The sequence below is a fragment of the Penaeus japonicus genome, unplaced genomic scaffold (assembly GCF_977035675.1).
Source record: "Penaeus japonicus unplaced genomic scaffold, GWHDUDI00000001_assembly GWHDUDI00000042, whole genome shotgun sequence".
NCBI classification, from domain to species: Eukaryota; Metazoa; Arthropoda; class Malacostraca; order Decapoda; family Penaeidae; genus Penaeus; species Penaeus japonicus.
Window position 1 is genome coordinate 12,284,900 of NW_028234444.1, and position 20,000 is coordinate 12,304,899.

A 20,000-nucleotide genomic window follows, 5' to 3' on the forward strand; every position below is an offset into this window, starting at 1 on the left:
GAAATAAAAACCGTAATTCCGCGCCTCCTCCCAACCCGATTTTCAATTTCACGCCAATTGGCCGATTCCGCCGCGATCACCAGCGGTCCGCCAATCAGCCTCGAGCGTCCCGATTTGATAGCCAATCGTCAGCCAATCAGAGCAGCCCTTCCGGTCCTTTGCAACTGTTGAACGCGCTTTCGTTAGAGGTGTCGCCATGCAAATAGGTCTCCCCTCGAAGCTACGGACACAAACAAACAAACTTAAGCACGAGCAACATACGCGCACATTTTTAGAGACGGGGGGAAGGAGAGGGAGAGGGAGAGGGAGAGGGAGAGGGAGAGGGAGAGGGAGAGGGAGAGGGAGAGGGAGAGGGAGAGGGAGAGGGGGAGAAGGGGGAGAAGGGGGAGAAGGAGGGAAGGAGGGAGAGAGCGCTTCCCCTCCCCTCTCCACCTAAAGACACACTTGGCATTCGGTTGCAAACAATTCAATTAAACATCCATTATCGGAATAAAAACCGCGATCGCGAAACATACGACCGCGTGCGCTGCTTACCCGACAACAGCGGCACTCGCGTCGGTCGGTCGGGCGGTCGATCCGTTAGGCTGACCAAATGCAACTGCTACTGTGGATATTGCTTGCGTGATTCGTCATGTTCGGGGCTTTGCGAAAATGGCCTTTTTATTTTGAAAATCTATTGATTTCGTATCATTGTTACTCTCCTCACCCCCCCCCCCTCTCTCTCTCTCTCTCTCTCTCTCTCTCTCTCTCTCTCTCTCTCTCTCTCTCTCTCTCTCTCTCTCTCTCTCTCTCTCTCTCTCTCTGCTATAGACTGTGCTAAAAACATTTGTCTAATAATCCTTCGAAGGTGTTGTCCTTTCAGAAAAGTTTAAGCACGCAAATTTATGCTTAAAAATGCACACGCTAATCTCACACAAGAAAAAAATATATAATCGCCTAAACCTACATATTACTCCACATGCACATACGTACACCCTTTCCCGCCCTCTCCCACTGTCCTCGACCCCCCCCCCCCCACCCCACCCGGACACACACCACCACCTTTAGAGCGCATAGTCATTCACACATACTTCCCTACCCCTCTACCCCCCCCTCTTCCTACGACGAAACATATCTATCAGTCCATACATACATACAATCCCTCCACATAAACAGACAAAAAGAGCACAACCCCCACACAAAATCATCCTTCCCCACTCAAGCAAAGAAGCAATCGAACTAGCACACACAAAACAAACAAACAACCCCCACTCCCCCCCACCCCCACCCCACCCTCCAACACACGCGCGCCCCCACCTCCACGGAGCCCGCGCGCAACACACGCAGACGAGCGAAACCCGCGCCGCTGGAACGCGATCCCCGGGTATAACTTACACCACACAGGAGCACGCCGGCAGCTGCTTCAAATTACACCCCCTCCCCCTCCCCTTCCCCCTCTCCCCTCCTACTCTTTACCCTCTCTCCTCTCCTCTCCTCTCCTCTCTCCCCGTACCCCCTCTATCTCCTTCTCCCTTTCTCTCCTCTTTCTTTCTCCGTTTGTCCTTTCCTCTCCCTTTCTCCTCGCCTTCTCTCCATCTATCCTCCTTCTTCTCTCCTCTCTCTCCTCCTTCCCCCTATCCCCATACCCTGCCCCCTTGTCCAAGCCCTGTTCCTCCTCCATTCTTACCTCCTTCTGTTTGTCCCTTGGACCCTTACCGCTGCCCTTTTTATCGTTTGTTCCTTTCACCACCCTTCCCTTAGCGTTTTTGTTATGCTCTCTCTCTTCTCTATTCTGTCTCTGCGTCTGTTTGTTTGCCTCTCTCTCTCTCTCTCTCTCTCTCTCTCTCTCTCTCTCTCTCTCTCTCTCTCTCTCTCTCTCTCTCTCTCTCTCTCTCTCTCTCTCTCTCTCCCTCTCTCTCTCTCTCTGCATCTCTCTCTCTCTTTTCTGTCTCTGTCTCTGTATATATCTTTGTATATGTCTCTCTCTCTCTCTCTGTCTTCTCCGTCTTTCTTATCTCACTCTAATTCTTCTCTCTCTCTCTCTCTCTCTCTCTCTCTCTCTCTCTCTCTCTCTCTCTCTCTCTCTCTCTCTCTCTCTCTCTCTCTCTCTCTCTCTCTCTTTACCTTCCTCCCTCTCCCTCTTGATTTCCCTTCTTCTCCCTCCCTCCCTTCCCCCTCCCCCTCTCTGCCCTTCTTTCCCGTTGTCCTCCCTCTGTCCACGTAAGTCACCTGATCTCACGTTGATTGGATAGGTGAGGTGGCGAGGGGGAGGGGGAGGGGGTAAAGGGCGGGATTAAGCTGGAGTGTTTTCGGATCGAATCCTGTACACAATGAACAACAACAACAGAAATGCGAAGAATTATACATTTACACGACCATCGTCCATGAATGTATGTGTGTGTATGTGTGTGTATGTGTGTGTATGTGTATGTGTATGTGTATGTGTGTGTGTGTGTGTGTGTGTGTGTGTGTGTGTGTGTGTGTGTGTGTGTGTGTGTGTGTGTGTGTGTGTGTGTGTGTGTGTGTGTGTGTGTGTGTGTGTGTGTGTGTGTCTGTTTCGGGCGTCTACAGACAGGAGATATAAATAAATAGACAGACAGAGAGTGAGACCTCCTCCCACGGGAAAATCCTTTGATTAATCCTGGTGCTATCCCGGGCGCAGGATAGCAAGAAGGACATCAGGCGATGAATGGTCGTGATAGAACTGCCGGACTTCTTGCCGCATTGTATAAATAATACGTATATTTTTTAAGCAAACGTTAAAACACAAATCTTCAGATTAATGTAACCTTTTCTTTCTTTATCTATCTATAAAACAATCGCCAAAGCTCAATCGTCCAGAATATTTCCCCTCCTTTCCCCCTTTCCCCAACTATTCCCTTTTCTCCCCCACTTATCCCTACTTCCCCTCACCTACCCCCTTATTCTCCAAGACTACCCCCTCTTCTCCCAACTTCCTTCCCCCAACCTAACCATTCTTTCCCCAAATACCCCTTTCTCTCCCCAGCTACACCCCTTCTTCCACCCACCTATCCCCTCCTTCCCCTACCTACCCTCTCCTTCCCCTACCTACCCCCTCCTCCCCCCACCTACCCCCATCCTACCATAATTGAATATCGCCCCTCCGACCGACCGATCGCTAAAACAATAAAATTATCAAAAACACTCCGACCAAAGCATCATACGAGGCTGTAATGGGATGGGGAGATGGAAATGGGAAATGTGGGGAGAAAGGAAGAGATGAGGGGGAAGGACGGGAACGGATAAGGGAGAAAGGGGAGATGAGGAGAGAAGGGAAAAAACGAGGAGGGGAACGGAGGGGAGAGAATAGAATAGAATAGAATAGAATAGAATAGAATAGAAGATAACAGAATATAAGAGAAGAGAAAGGGGGAGAGGAGGAGGGGGAAAAGGGGGGATAAGATAAGAAAAGAGGAGAGAATGGGGGAGACGATGAGGGACAAAGAGGGGAGAAGAGAAGAGGAGATAAAGGGGTTGAGAAAGGAAGAAAAGAGGAGGAAGAAGGGGATGGGATGGGGAGATATGAAGAGGGAAGAACTGAAGAGGAAATGGAGAGATGAAGAAGAGAGATCGAGGGGAAAAGGGGGAGAAGATAGAAGGAGAGAAAAGGGGAAGAAGAGAAGAAAAAGAAGAGAAAAAAAACACACCCAAGGACAAGCAATGACAACCATCATGTAGGACAAGGAGAGGAAGATTGATAAGACAGGATAACGAGGAAAGGAGAAGAGGAATAATACTGCACTGCAATAACGAAAGCAAAAACCTTGTGACAAGAGAGCGGGTTTCGCGTGACAGCCGCAAGAACGCGGGATGTGCCACTATGCCTGCTTATCTTGTGCCTGCCTGTATTCTGCTAGCTTTCCTGCTTGTCTTTCTGATTATCTATCTATATATCTATCTATCTACCTATCTCTCTATTTATCTATCTATACACACACACATCTATCTATCTGCCTGCCTTCCTGACAATCTATCTGCCTCCCTGCCTGCCTGCCTGCCTGCTTGCTTGCCTGCCAACGCCAATCTCGACTCGCATTCCTGCCTAACGTTCCCGGTGCGCATTCCAAGTTCACGTTCAAACGGTTCAATGACAGTAGTTCCTGCGTTAATTAGTTTAGATGGGAATGCGGCTCTTGGCGGAGAGGGAGAGGCAAAGGAAGGCGAGGGAGAGGGAGAAGGAGAAGGAGAAGAAGGAGAAGGAGAAGGAGAGGCAGAGGGAGAAGTAGAGTGAGAGGGAGAGGTAGAGGGAGTGGGGAAGGGAGGGTAAGGGGGTGATGGATGGTGAGTGAGTGGGGAAGGGAAGGCAAGGGGGAGATGGATGGTCGGTGAGTGAGTGAGTAAAGAAGGGAGGGGAAAGAGAGGGAGAGATGTGCAAAGAGGGAGAGGGAGAGCGAGCGAGAGGGAGAGGAGAAGGGTGAGGGAAAGGGAGAGAGGGGCGAGGGAAAGGGAGAGAGGGGCGAGGGAAAGGGAGAGAGGGGTGAGGGAAAGGGAGAAAGGGGCGAGGGAAAGGGAAAGAAAGGGAAAGAGATAGATAGATAGATAGATAGAGAGAGAGAGAGCGAAAGAGAGGTGGAAGAAAAGGAGTGAAGGAAAGAAAGAGGCGTGATGAGGTTACTGCAAGGAATGAAGGCCGAAGTTAAGGTCGACGTATAAGTAAAAGGACGTAGCAATAAGGAGAGAAAGTAAACAGGTTGGGCAGAGACGAGATGAGTAGACAGAAATGAGCGCCCCAGTCATTTAAATCTTGTGCCTCCCTCGAGCAGAACTTGCCCGAGAGTGAGAGTTTCTGCAACATCGCACAGATAGTTCTGCAATGAACGAGTATCTAGTCGCATATTGAACTCTCTCTTTTCTCTCTTTCTTTCTCTCTCTATCTGTCTGTCTGTCTGTCTCTCTTTTACTCACTCAAACGACCAGTGAAGAGATTCAATTTATCAGTGATTGCAGAATGCGAACGTAAACATAAACACAAAAGATAAACATAAACAAAACGAGCAAAAAAAAAAATCCACCTTAGCAACACAGCCCATTACCAACAGCCGGACATGACCCGCTCCTCTCTCCTCTCTAAAGTTAATCTCATCTCATCACCGTTTCTCTCCTCTCCTCTCCTCTCCCCCTTCGCCCTCCAAATTTCTCTCTCATTCCCCTTCTAGCACCATGCAATCGGGGGGGGGGGGGAGGGAAATGGAGAAGGAAATGGAGAGGGAGAGGGAGAGAGAGTGAGAAAGAGAGAAAGAGAGAAAGGGAGAGAGAGAGAGAGAGAGAGAGAGAGAGAGAGAGAGAGAGAGAGAGAGAGAGAGAGAGAGAGAGAGAGAGAGAGAGAGAGAGAGAGAGAGAGAGAGAGAGAGAGAGAGAGAGAGAGAGGGAGTGAGAGAGAGAAAGATGAGGGGGGAGGGAGGGAGAGGAGAGAGAGAGAGAAAGGAGAGAGAGAGAGAGAGAGAGAGAGAGAGAGAGAGAGGAAGAGAGAGAGAGTAGAGAGAGAGAAAGGAGAAAGAGAGAGGAGAGAGAAAGAAAGAGCGAGAGGAGCGAGGAGAGGAGAGAGGAGAGAGAGAGAGAGAGGAGGGAGAGAGAGAGAGAGAGAGAGAGAGAGAGAGAGAGAGAGAGAGAGAGAGAGAGAGAGAGAGAGAGAGAGAGAGAGAGAGAGAGAGAGAGAGGCCATTTCCCGTCTCCACTGCAGGCACCGGATCGACCAAAATCGGCATCGCAGAAGCGACCGTCCATAGGCCCTTCCCGACGGCTGAATCACCCCCGCCCCTCCTCTTCCCCTCTCCCCACCACACATACTCCCCCTCCCTTCCTCCCCCACCTCTTAGCCGCCCACGTCATCAGGTGACCGACCCAAACAGAACTCGCAAAGTCATTCTCGCCCGCTCTGCTCTGCCCGCCCGCAACTACTCGCTGTTCGAAAACACTCACAGCACGGACCTCTTCGTACAAAAAAAGAATAAAAAAGTGAACTTAAAGTATAACACGAAACCTGAAATAAATACAGAACCGAAAGAACGAAACAAAATAAACAAGTTGATTAAATGTAAAGATTCATCGAACTTAAAAGGAAACAGCCAACAGAGCCTCATAAGCCAGGGTTGTGTGTCTAAAGTGCAAGTGAACGTCCTGAAAGACTGAGACAGTCAAGCTGGGACGCAGTCAGGCAAGGAGGCAGGCAGATAGGCAGGCAAGCAGGCAGGCAGGCAGGCAGGCAGGCAGGCAGGCAGGCAGGCAGGCAGGCAGGCAGGCAGGCAAGCAGGCAAGCAGGCAAGCAGGCAGACCGTATGACGCCTTGGGCAGTACGTGTTAAGGGCAGCTTGCGTGTGTTGTTGTGGAGACTTGAGCAAATGGGAGAAAAATAAAAATAAAAGGATTATGATGACACTGGTAAACGCAGAAAAAGAAAAAGAAGAGGAAGAAGGAAATGAAGAAGAGTCAGGGAAGGGGGGAAAGAGGAGGAGGAAGAGGAGGAGAAAGAGCAAGAGGAGGTGGAGAAGGGAGAGAAGGCAGGGAAAGAGGAAAGAAAGGAGGAGGAGCAGGAGGAGAAATGGAAGGAGGATCGAAAGGTGGAAAAGAAGGACGAGAAAGATAATAAAGAGAAAAAGACGAGAAGGGAGAATAGGAGGAATACAAAGATGATGATCAGAAACGAGTGGGGGGTGGGGGGATAATGCAAGTGAACTGTGACGAGATCAAGTTGTAGGCAGTGAAAGTTTTACGAGGGGAGGGTTGGAGTGGGAGAGTGGGGGCAGAGAGATGATGGGAGGATGGGGCAGAGAAGGGTAAGGATAAGGATAAGGATGAGGATGAGGATGAGGGTGAGAGAGAGAGAGAAAGAGAGAGAGAGAGAGAGAGAGAGAGAGAGAGAGAGAGAGAGAGAGAGAGAGAGAGAGAGAGAGAGAGAGAGAGAGAGAGAGAGAGAGAGAGAGAGAGAGAGAGAGAAATCAACCGCCCACAAAGTTCAAATGCCTCGCGTGGCTCCAGGGGAAAGTACAAGCATATGGTCCCCCAATATCCAGGAGGAAGGGGGAAAAGGAGGAAGCCTAAGAGAAAAAAAAACCGAGGAAGACATAAAACCGAGGAAGACATAAAAAGGAAGAAGAAAAAAATAGAAGGAAGAAGATACGAGAAAAAAAAAAGAAAAAAAGAAAACGAATGAGAAAAAAAAAAGAGAAACCAACTAACCAAACAAACAAAAAAGCATGGAAAACTACAACAACAACAACAGTAGAAACAGCAGAAAGCGGAAGGAAGAAGAGATACTTAAAAGGGGGCGAAAAAAAGGGGAAAGGGGTGAGAACGAGAGGGGCGTTGGCACGACGTCTGATAATCACCTGCCAACACAAGGCCAATCAATCACCTACACCTGGAGCCTAGCCTTCACCCCCCCCCCGTGCCTTATCACCTTACCCCCCCCCCCCTCTAGAAATCTCACTCGATCGCTCCCTCACCCTCATCTACTTCGTCTCTTTTCCTCTCATCCACGCATCTCCCTCTCTCCCCCTATCTTCTCTTTCCTTAAAAAAAAACAACCCTCTCCAATGTTTTCTTTCCCACTGTTCTCCCTTTTCTCCTTCTCCCTTACTACCCACGCCCCTTTTTACACCCTACCCTCCAGATACACACCCTACTCCCCATTCCCCTAACCCTCTACCTTACCCCCCCCCCTTCCATCTACCCACCTGGCCACTCAGCGCCCGTGACCGACGCCCTTCCGCAAATAACAATAACACGCGAGATAAGGCCAAGGAGGAGGACGTGTTTGTGTGCGGGTGTGGCGGGGGGAGGGGGAGGGGGGTACTCTACTATTCCCTCTCCAGCATAAACAAACAAGCAAACAAACAGACTCGTTCTTTTGCCGTTCCTCTGGAGTCAAATTCGCCTTGCGGAAATGGCACGCTCGGGGGTGAGGGGGGGGGGGGGGAATAGATGGATAAGTGAGAAAATAAATATGAGATAAGGTTGATGGTGTCTTTGTTATCAAATTTGAATATAAATTGCTAATAATAAATATGAATGGGAATGAAGATGCATATGCATATGCAGATGCAGATGTATATGTAGACGATGGTGGTGCTGGTGATGGTGATGGTGATGATGATGATGATGATGATGATAATGATAATGATGATGATGATGATGACGATGATGATGACGATGACGGTGACGGTGACGATGTTGATGAAAAAAACAACAACAAGAGAACAAAAAAACAAAACAAAAAAACATATACGGTACCCACCCCCAACAAAAAATAAATCCGTAACCAACACAACAACAAAAAACAATACAATACCAAAAGACACACACACACACACACACACACACACACACACACACACACACACACACGCGCGCGCGCGCGCGCACACATACATACACATATACACACTGCAAGCAATCAACCACAAAAACATGACAGAAAAAAGTAACGCACAACCTGTCAAAAGCAGACAAGAATCCCAAACAAAAACAGCGGTCACACAAACAGGAAATAACATTCAAATCACGCACCCCCCCCCCCCCGTTCCTTTAACCACTTCACTATATTGCTGATAAATTTCATACGTGTGAAAAAAGGATGTGGGGAGGGGGAGGGGGGGAAAGGGAGGAAGAGGGTGAAGGGAAAGGGAGGGGAACGGGACGGGAGGGAAACGGGAGGGGAGGGAAAGGAACAAGATACATAAATAAATCCTCTAATAGACGAAGAAATAATCTAGCGCCCACCCGACAGCCCATCCGACTGCCCGACCGACATTCCTCGGCCGTGTTCCGACTGCAAAGCCCGCCCGCTGCGTCGCTGCAGAGGTGAACAGAGAGAGAGAGATAAAGATATATAAAGAAGCGAAGAATAGAGGTAGGCTAGGGTGGATAGAGAAATAGAGAGAGAGAGAGAGAGAGAGAGAGAGAGAGAGAGAGAGAGAGAGAGAGAGAGAGAGAGAGAGAGAGAGAGAGAGAGAGAGAGAGAGAGAGAGAGAAAGAGAAAGAGAAAGAGAGAGAGGAGAGAGGAGAAGAGGAAAGAGAAAGAGAGGGAAAGAGAGAGAGAGAGAGAGAGAAAGAGAGAGAGAGAGAGAGAGAGAGAGAGAGAGAGAGAGAGAGAGAGAGAGAGAGAGAGAGAGAGAGAGAGAGAGAGAGAGAGAGAGAGAGCGGGGGTCGGAGATGCTACCCAGACAAGGCGTTCTTTAATCACACCCTTTGACTCATCATTAAAGGGAAACAAACATATGACAAATAATTTACGTGGAAAAAAGAAAGAGAAGAGGAAGAGGAAGAGAGAGAGAGAAGGACAGGGAGGAGTAGGAGGGGACAGGAAGAGAAAGAGGAGGTGGGGGCAAGAAGAGGAGGAAGAGGAGGAAGAGGAGGAAGAGGAGGAGGAGGAGGAGGAGGAAAAGGGGAGTGAGGAAGAGGAAGAGGAAGAGGAAGAGGAAGAGGAAGAGGAAGAGGAGGGGGAGGAGGAGAAGGGGGAGGATGGGGAAGATGAGGAGTGAGGATTAGGAGGAGGAGGAGGGAGGATAAGAGGAAAAGGATAAAAAGGAATAAGAAGAGGAAGAGGAGGAGGAGGAGGAGGAGGAAGCCGAGAAAGAAGAGGAGGAAGAGAAATAAAAGAGAGAAATCAGAAAAAAAAACAGAAAACAAAGCACCCGGAATTGAAACTCTGAAAGCAACGCACAATTACTCTTCCTTACACATTCAAATTCCTCCATCAAATCCATCAATTTTCCGCTCAACCAACCCCCACGAAGCCAATATCTGCGTTGCAACTCCGACCACAGATCGCGCGTGCAAAGTGCAATTGCATGCCTTCTTTGCTTCGCTCGCACGCCCAGTGGAAATGCTCAGGCGATCGCGGGCGGGAGGGAGGAGGGGGAGGCAATTTTCACCTCTATGACATGGAGGTATAAGAGACATCGCCTTCCCTCTCGTCTCACAATGGCCGCGATTGAACGAAATCTTGACACCCAAATTAGGCGGTCTCTTTCTCTCTTTCTCTCTCTCTCTCACAGTGTCTTTCGCTCTCGCTCTCTCTTCACGCTCTTGCCTCTTGAAAGACTACTTGAAAAAATAATAAAGAGGAGGGGTTGGAAGAGGTGGGTGGAGAGGAGGGAGGCGGAGAGGAGGGTAGTGGAGGAAGAAATGGTGGAGGAGGAGGAAAAGGTGGAGGTGGAAGAGCCGGTGGTGGTAGAGGTGGAAAAGATGGAAGTGGGGAAGGTGGAGGGAGGAGGGAGGCGGAAGAGGAGGAAGAGGAGAACAACGAGTGGAGGAGAAAAAGGTGGAGAAGTGGGAGGAAATGGAGAAGGAGGCAGAAATGGAGGAGTAGGAGGAAACGGTGGAGATAGGGGAGGAGGAGGGAGGCGGAGGAGGAGGAGGAGGATAAAACGATAAATGAAACCAAAGATAGAATCACAAACAGGAAATGGATCAATATCAAATTCATGATGCCAAGGCGAGGAGAGAAACAAATAAACAGATATTTTCGAAAAAAAATATAGACTGATCGATATTGATGGATTGATAGAGGAGGGAAAAAGATCATATAAGTGAGAGAGAGAGAGAGAGAGAGAGAGAGAGAGAGAGAGAGAGAGAGAGAGAGAGAGAGAGAGAGAGAGAGAGAGAGAGAGAGAGAGAGAGAGAGAGAGAGAGATATTGATATTGATAGAGGAGGGAAAAAGATCATATAAGTGAGAGAGAGAGAGAGAGAGAGAGAGAGAGAGAGAGAGAGAGAGAGAGAGAGAGAGAGAGAGAGAGAGAGAGAGAGAGAGAGAGAGAGAGAGAGAGTGGGGGGGGGGAGAGAAGACAAAGAAAAAGTGAGAGAAAATAAAACAGACAGAGAGGGAGAAAAAAGATGATGGGAAAACGCAAGAAAATACGATATGCAAAGCGGCACGCCCATCTCGCCCATCACGCCCGTAGGACAGGCGGAAGTGCGGGGATATTCGTCATGAAAAACCGATAAAGAGTAAGCGAGAGAAAAAAAAAACGGAGAAATGGTAGGAGAAAAGAGAGGAAAATGCGAAAGGCGTGAAAAGGGAATAAAGAGAGAATGAAGAAGGCACAGCATGGGGAAGTGAGAGGGAGAGGGGGGAGGGGGGAAAAGGGGTAAGGGAGGGGCAAAGGGTGTAAGTGAGAGAGGAGGGGAAGGAAGGGGGGGGGAAGTAGAGGAAAGGTGTAAACTGAGGTAAAGTAAAGCATTAAAAAATAAACACGAAAAAATCCCCTCCCAACCAACCAAACAATCACTCCGCCATGGGGGAAAAAAATCAAGACAAGAAGAAAAAAAAAAAGATAACCCAAAGATAACAGCGACACTCACAAACGACAAAGACCACGAGCCATTAAAACCTAAAAGAGTCAAGATCGCGTTTAAGTCTTTTTTTTTTTTTTAATTCCACCCCGACGACCTTGAAATCCAAATTTCCACAGTGCCTTAAAGGTGTATTGCCGAGCGTCTACGCGCACATTGCACACTGTTCCTGGCTTCCCATGGGAGTTGCAACGTCGCACCGACCAAGGAGATGCGCCTAGATCAGTACACGGATACCTTTCCCCTTTAAAAGTAATAATAATAAAATACGTAGATATAGGAGCATGTCCATAAATCTCGATTTAAATTTACGCCCCTCTGCAAGTTGCTAGGCCAAATCGTGCAACGGCAAGCAAGAATTATGAGATAACCGAACACAGTCCTTCGGCCTCTGCACACGATACACATCATCGCAAATGGCACAAGCCAGGCCTCTTCTTCTTCTTCTTCTTCTTCTTCTTCCTTATCCTTATCCTTATTTTCCTCCACCTCTACCACCTCACCAACCTCATCCACCACCTCATTCTCATCCTCATCCTCCCCTTCCTCCCCCTCCTTCTTCACAAGACTCCTATCGAGAGGATACCTTGGCACACGTGTTGTGTTACCTAACCTCCGTCTCAGATCTAATATCAAGAGGGAAGAAGGAAGAAGAAGGGAGATGAGGAGAAAAGAAAGGGAGTGGGAGAGGAAAAGGGAGACGAACAGATGGGGGAAGAGGGAGAGGGAGGGAGAGAAAGAATGCTAAAGAAAGAACGAAAATGACAGATAAAGGACAGAAAGAGAAGAGTAGGGAGAGAAGGAGAAGGATAGCAAGAGAAAGCGCGAGAGCGAGCCAAGCACTTTAAGACCCCCTCCCCCCCAAGGTCGGATGTGCCTGTGAATCACCGTCGGAGGCTGTCAGAAGCTTATCCAAGCTATCTGGTTCCAAAGATTTAACCTGAAATTAAAGGAAATGCTTGTCAGGCGAGGTAGGGAAGAAAAAGAAAGAAAGAGACAGATAGATAGGTAGATTGATAAATAGAGAGAGAGAGAGAGAGAGAGAGAGAGAGAGAGAGAGAGAGAGAGAGAGAGAGAGAGAGAGAGAGAGAGAGAGAGAGAGAGAGAGAGAGAGAGAGAGAGAGAGAGAGAGAGAAGGCGAGAGAAGGCGAGAGAAGGAGAGAGGAGATAAAGAGAGATAGAGGGAAGGGTTAGAAGCAGGGATGGAGAAGGAAGGGCCGAGAGGGGTAGAAATGAGGGGAGAAGAGGAGAAAAACGGAAGATAATGCGGGTAGGAAAGTTGGAAGGAAAGGGAGTAGAAGAATAAAATAGAGAAAGTGAGACAAAGAGCGCACGAGAAAGAGTGTGAGAACAGGAAATGCTATAGACGCGCACACGCACAAACATAAACTGGTGTCAATAGGAGGGCGACAAACAATGCTTGCAAACACTCTCTCTCTTCCCCCAGGCGAATACGTGCGTGCTTGCTTCTTAACTAGCCGGGTAAACAAAAGCACACAGCCTACCGAGGAACAAATCCAGACCCCAGCGAAGGATTAGTGTCTCTGCAGCCTCCAATCTCCCCTCCCCTCCCCTCCCCTCTCGCTCCCACCCTCATCCCTCGAGATCAGACAACCCCCCAATACCTCTCCACCCCACCCCACCCCACCCCACCCCTACACCAACCCCATCCCCCAACAACGACCAACAGAAAAAAACAACAACAACTCAAAACTGAGTACTCACTGAGATCATGGAGAGAGTAGAGTATGTTGGGCTCATTGGCGTGGACTGTGCGCACGCTGGTGAAGTTGCCCTGCATGTAGTAGACTCGATAGCCCCGGATCTCGCCGTTGGGCTCCGAGGGTTGCGACCATTGCAAGTCCACGGAGCGGTCGTGCACCCGTAGCAACGTCAGGTTCTCCGGCGGGCCCGGAACTGAGAGGGGGAAGAAGGGGGAAAGGCGATTAATTAAGCTGGATAGGGAATATGTTATTGATGTTAGATCTTTTGTAGAAAGATTCTTTTAAAAGTACACTCAAAAAATAAAATAAAAATCTGAGAAAGGGAGAGAAAATGGTATTAATTGACATAAAATGGAAATTACTATTATCAAAAACTTTCTTTTTAACATAAAAATCTATCACACAGAAATCCCAGTGCTGCGGGACAGAGAGGGATACGAAAGAAAGGGATAATCAACACGAGTAGATATAAATGATATCAGAAACATCTAAAAAAGGTGAGATTTGTGACATACAAAAAACTTCAGTGCTGCAGAATTGACAAACTGAGAAAAAAATATATTTAAAAATAGAAAACATTATTGATAACGTCCTTTACATCTTAACAGATAAATCTAACACACACACACACACACACACACACACACACACACACACACACACACACACACACACACACACACACACACACACACACATATATATATACATATATATATATATATATATATATATATATAAATATTACTTTTTTAGAAAAAAAAATCGACAATTTCGAAAGCAAAAAATCAGCGCACCGATAGACAGCATCTTTCAAGTTCGTTGCATGACACAGTGACCAAGATGACGACGCCGACTTCCCGTGTGCAACCTCAAGTGTGCAACTCACGTATGTCACGACCAGGCACGTGCACCCGCTTACTTGCAAACACGGACCCGCGTCTCAGTGCCATCTTGTTTTTTTCTGTTTGTTTGATTCTCGGTTTGTTTGTTTGTTTGTATTCCTGCCTGTCTATCCTGTACTTAAAAGATACTTGATTTTGTCTCTGTCTGTCTATTTTTGTATTGGCTTGTTTCTATGCCCACATATGTGCCTGTGTTTGTGTTTGTCAGACAGACTCTCTCTCTCTCTCTCTCTCTCTCTCTCTCTCTCTCTCTCTCATATTCTTTGATCTAATGTCTCTCTTCTCTTCTTTTTTCTCCCCTCCCCTTTCATTATCACACATGTTCTGTTCCGCTTCGATCTGATCTCTTCTCACCCCTCGACCCTCCCCTCACACCCATCCCCCAAAACCTCCCCCCCCCCACCCATCCACACGCCCGTCCGCTGGCCTGGTCTCGCGTCAACACAATCGAAAGAAAAAAACACCAACAGACAATATATTATTAATGGCAATGTGGAGGAACGGAAGGCTTCGTTGTGTACGTGTCCGGTCGCGTATTAGCGGAAATGATTGTGGGTGTTTGTCATGTGCTAGACAGCTCCCCCGCCCCCTCTCCCGTCCCCATCTCCTGCCATGAACATGAATCGCCCCCGCTTTGTGTAGCTCATTATTGTAGCGTCGTCCTCTTCCTTACTTTCGTGCGTGGGTGTGTATGAGAGCGCGCTCGCGCACATGTTATGTACTTCTTTGAAAAAATAGATATATACTTATAAATACTGATACACAAACATTAGCCTATACTGACCCACAAACAAACTCACGTAAGCGCAAATCTATATAAACAAACATGCTCGCATACAAATGACGCGCGCGCACGCACCCTTAACACACAAGCAAACCTCCGTCCCCAAGCGACGAACCAAGAACGTGAGCAGGCGAGCAAAACCAGCTTGCATGCGTGAACCAAGCAACACCAAAAAGGCAGACCAAGGAGGAGGGGCAGGAAGTACGCCACACGACTTCCCCCCAGCCCAACCCCCCCCCCCCTCCCCAGCTCCTATAGACCTTCCTCCACTCCCCTCCCCCCAACCGGAGCAGACGGCATGGTGCGACCCCGGCCATTATGACATCCCTGTTAAACCCGGCGGGGGATTAAGAGGACGGTAAACGTGAGCTTGTATGGTCGCTGCAGCCCTGCCCACTCGCTCGCCTTCTCTTTGAGCCTCTGCCTCTTTTTAACTCTTTCTGGTTCCCTCTCTCTGTCTACTCTATTCATCCGGCGAGAGAGAGAGAGAGCGAGAGAGTGAGAAGCGAAGAGAATAGAGAAGAGAAAGAAAACAAAAAGAGAAAAAGAAAAAGAGAGAGAAGAGAGGAGAGAAGAGAGAGAGAGGAAGAGAGGAAAAAGAAAGAAGAGAGAGAGAGAGAGAGAGAGAGAGAGAGAGAGAGAGAGAGAGAGAGAGAGAGAGAGAGAGAGAGAGAGAGAGAGAGAGAGAGCGAGCGAGCGAGTGTGCCAGCGAGAGCGCGCGACTGCTTGAGAGGAAGGACGGAAGGAAGCGGCCGGGCCAGCCACCCAAGGAAGTATCGACTGCAGCCCAGCGACGAAAAAGGGGTCAGCGACCTTGTATACCTGCAACAAAGGCCGAGAGGAGAGAGATAAAATCCGTGAAACCCCCCCCCCCCGCCCCTATCCCTCATCCCCGTGCGCTGATCCAGGGAGATGCAGCCTCCAGTCCACCTGACTGGAGGGAGAGGGGGAGGATGGAGGAAATGAAGGGTGGGGGGAAGGACGAGGAGAGGGAGGATAGGGGAAGCGAAGGGTGGGGGTAAGGACGGGGAGGGGGAGTGATGGGAAGGGAGGATGAGAGGGGGTGGAATGCATTAACACCTGGCCAAGGGGTCACTCAGATCAGGTCAGAGGTCGGCAAAGGGAAGGGTATAAGTGCTGGGAAAGTCTCAGTGACCAGACCTACGCACGTGTTGAAAAAATAGGCCTATCTTCCGACGAGGCAAGGTCTAGACTAACAGAATTTCCAACTACGGTAAAAGTACGGAACCAATCAAGCTACAAGATCAATAACAAATCAAATAAAAAACTGACGTACTAAAATGACAACAACAATAACAATCGTATGACAAAAATCATCGTAATAAAAAAGTGACAACAAAATCAGCATCACAAACAGCAATCAATAAGTAACATTAGAAAAAAAGCCCTCCGCCATAGGCCTAAACAAACGGAACCCAAGCAGACCCAACCGCCGCGCCGCGCCGCTCCGACCCGCCCGCACACCGCCCATCCCAGCCAGCCATCGCGGGACACAGCGGCGAAAGATGACGCTTTGTATGCTAGAAACAGACAGATTCCCAACGCAATCTTATTATTATTATTATTATTATCATTATTATTATTATATATATATATATTTGTTTTTGGTTTCCTTCGTATGGCTCATCTATCATATCTTTTTGTTGGTTTTTGTTTTTGCGTTTGTTGTGTTTTGCTTTACTTATCTTTCTCTTACTCGTTCTCCTTCCTTTCTTCCTCCTCCCTCCCCTCTCCCACTTTTCATTCATCTCCCCCTCTATCTCTCCCCCCCTCCCCCCCTCCCCCTGCACAACCAATATATCCCCTTCATTCTACCTACATATGCACGCACACAAGCCAGTGTACCCGTGCGCACCATGTCAGTTCCCCATCTCCATGTATTTCCTTCCTCTTTCCCCATACCACTCATTAATGTACGTATCATTACTGTTTTCTTTTTTGTTATTCTGTTTGTCTACTGACTGGCTGTCTGTTCGTCTATGTGTCTAATTGTGTGTCTATTTTTTGTGTGTCTGTCTGTCTCTGTGTCTGTCGTTTTATTTTCTTCCTCTTCTTTTCTTCTTCTTCTTCTCCCTCAATCTCCATCTCTTCCTCCTCTGCCCCCTTTTTCGTCCTTCATGACCTCCTCTTCCTTTCCCTCTCCCGTCCACCCGTGTCCTCTTCCCTTTCCCCTCAGTCTCCCCTCCCATCTTTCCTCCCCTACAAAGACCCCTGCCTATTAATATCTGCCCCCTGGCGGCTTCCTCCTTCGTCCCCGCTACAGCCTACGACCTACTCGTCTCCCCGTCTCCCTCTCCTTCTCTTTCGCTCACATATTCATTTTGCTCTCTCTCATACATTCATTCATTCAATCTTTCTCTCTCTCATTCATCCCCTCAATCTTTTCCTCTCGCTCTTTCTCTCTCTTATTCATTCACTCAATCTCTTTCCCTCCTTTTCTTATCTTGTTCCCCTCTTCGTACCACGCCAATTTCCCTCTCCTTCCCTCTTTCCCCTTTCTTCTAGTGTTTCTCCCTCGCTCGGATACGTTGCCCTTCCGAACTCTCTCCCCTCATGGGAACTTCTTCTGTTAAATTCATTCTCCGAATATCATCTAACTTTCTGGTTATCTAAGTGCACGAATATATAGATGAATAAATCAAGAAATTGGAATTAGATCTCCCACCAAAGATAGAAATATACGTTAATATGACAATTTTTTTTTTTTACTAATATCTGAGAAAAGAAATTTTTCATAATTCATGTCTCCGAATTAGAGTTTCTGATGTTCTTCATTTTCCTCCTTATTTCATATTCATTCCTCTGGTTGTTATTTCCACCTTTCTCTCTTCTATTCCCCTATCTCCTGTTTCAGTTCGTGAGTCAAACTTTCCTTCGCCCTTGTTTCTACCTCCTCTTTCTTTTTTTCTTTCTTTCCCCTCTTTCTGTTCGTGTCTCTGCTTTTCTTTCTCTTCTTACTACTTGTCTTTCTACATTTTCTTTTTCTTTCTTTTCTGTAGTGATATTTAATTTCCCATTTCCCTCTGTTTCTCTTACTACTTCTATACCCCTAATTATCAGATTTCTTCCTCTCCCTCTTGTCTTAATGGCTGTGTCGTATTTTCTTTTCTTTTTATCCTTCACACGCCAACTTCCCCCTTTCTGATCTTTACTTTCCGCTCTCGCTCTCGCTCTCTCTCTCTCTCCCTCCTACCATCTTACTTCCCTCCCTCACCTCTTCCCCCCCCCCCCCATTTACAAACACATACAACAAAACCCAAACTAGACCAAAGACCCAATACATTTAACGAGCTGCCCCCTTCGCATTTGCATACCAAACTCTCCGCCCTCACCCCCTCCCCCTTTTACCCATACCTCCTACCCTCATCTCTCCTCACTCTCTTCCCTCCCTCCCTCCCCCCTTCTTATTCCAACCCTCTCCGAAGCAACCCTTTCCCCTTTCCCTCTCCCTCTCTACCCCATCCCCTTTCCCCCTCCCACCATACCTACCCCTCCTACCCTCATCCTACCTTTCCCCCTCCCCCCTTCCTACCTTGACCCCTCCCCCCCAACACAACCTCTCTTATGACCCGGCCCAGTGACAGAATGGGCGCGAGGCAAATACGGGCGGCCCCCACTACTGTTCGCCGACCGACCTAGTGGGTATTATACCTCCTGCCCCCCCTCTCCCTCCCCATCCCTACGCCCTCGATCTAAGTGCTTCCGATAACTGCCGCCAATAAGGGACCGGTTTTAAGAGCTCGGTCTAAACAGCACATCGGCTCATTAGCACAGAGCTTACAATGGCGCGGTATATCACACGGTAACAGGCTGCATCCGATAGGTTAGCTTAATGGTAAATCGCTATGGTTCACACGCCATAAATCAAATAGATAAATACATAAATAATAAGACAGAGGTCTAGTATAACCATTGGACAAAAACAAACAAGGAATAGCGATCATCACTACATAAAATTTACCTTAAAAAAGTGCATAGAATTGTATCGATTTACTTTAAAAAGTAACTTTCGATAAAACTATTCCCTAGTGGCATTAACTTTCAATTACCACTCATTTTCTTAAATACTTCCGGGAAACAGTAAGAAAACTTTAAAAAATGTAAATATAAGAAAAAAAATGAGAATGAATAGTGGGAACGTGAGAGGAAATTCAATTAAAACGCGAATACCTCAAGGAAGAAAATACAATAAATAGAAACAAGAAACAAAAAAAAACGAACTTTAAACTATCGCAGAAAAAAAAAACGAAACGAAAAAAATATTCCGAAAAAAACACCTTTTAAAAAAAGTCACAGTCCATTTTTTTCAACTCAGCGACAAAAATTCAGCCGTGACGAAATTAACGGACTCGAGTAGGTAGAGGCTGTAACCATGGTAACAGATGCATCCCCGAAGCTCACCGAGAGAACGACAGCGGATCTGCATAGGAACTGCACCAGGACCCGACCGAGAGAACTCGAACGACAGGTTGCGCGACAGGTTGCATGGCGAGCCAAGAGCGTATTAAAAAGAACGTTGAATGCAAAGCTCGGATAATGCAGCAGCCGACAGAACGTAAGTATATTCGAGAGCTAACGGGGAGCGGCCCAGATGGCAGAGTCAACCCTTTGGGATACGGGCGCTTGCATTGGTACGAATATGCGGATACACGAGGAAGTATCAATGCAGACACACTTACAGACATACGCTGTCGCAATCTCTCTCTCTCTCTCTCTCTCTCTCTCTCTCTCTCTCTCTCTCTCTCTCTCTCTCTCTCTCTCCTTCCACACCCTCTCTCTTTCTCCTCCTTCCACACCCTCTCTCTTTCTCCTCCTTCCACACCCTCTCCCTCCCTCCTACCCTCTCTCTCCATTCTTCCCCTTCTCTCATACAAACCTCCCCATAGCCCTGCCCTCTACACATCCCCCCTTATATCCCTACCCCAACACCCAAAGTTCGTTCGCAATAGCACAGGCGGAAGGACCAAGCACCCCCCCTCCTCCTCCTTGCCACCTCCAAACTCTCCGCCCGCTGCTTCTCCAAACGAAACCTCGATGCGCGCAGGTAATCAGTGCCGCCAGCTTTGCTCGCTAATTGGAGATCTTGTCTTGGGGGAAAGAAGAAAACAAACGCACTATCTATATATATACATACATATATATATATATATATATATATATATATATATATATATATATATAAATATGTTTGTATATTTGCTAGTGTGTGTGTGTGTGTGTGTGTGTGTGTGTGTGTGTGTGTGTGTGTGTGTGTGTGTGTGTGTGTGTGTGTG

The 20,000-nt window shown here is 47.8% G+C and overlaps 1 protein-coding gene across 6 annotated transcripts in view; it reads right to left on the reverse strand.

The window, feature by feature from the left end:
* The window catches only part of Ptp99A (Protein tyrosine phosphatase 99A), a 1,207,867-nt gene that overhangs the window by 72,772 nt on the left and 1,115,095 nt on the right, over window positions 1-20,000 (reverse strand). For all 6 annotated transcript variants that reach the window (XM_086535154.1, XM_086535153.1, XM_086535151.1 and 3 more), the window contains one exon: window positions 13,019-13,210. In XM_086535154.1, the coding sequence (XP_086391280.1) occupies window positions 13,019-13,210 (192 nt within the window). The remainder of the gene's footprint in view (window positions 1-13,018; window positions 13,211-20,000) is intronic.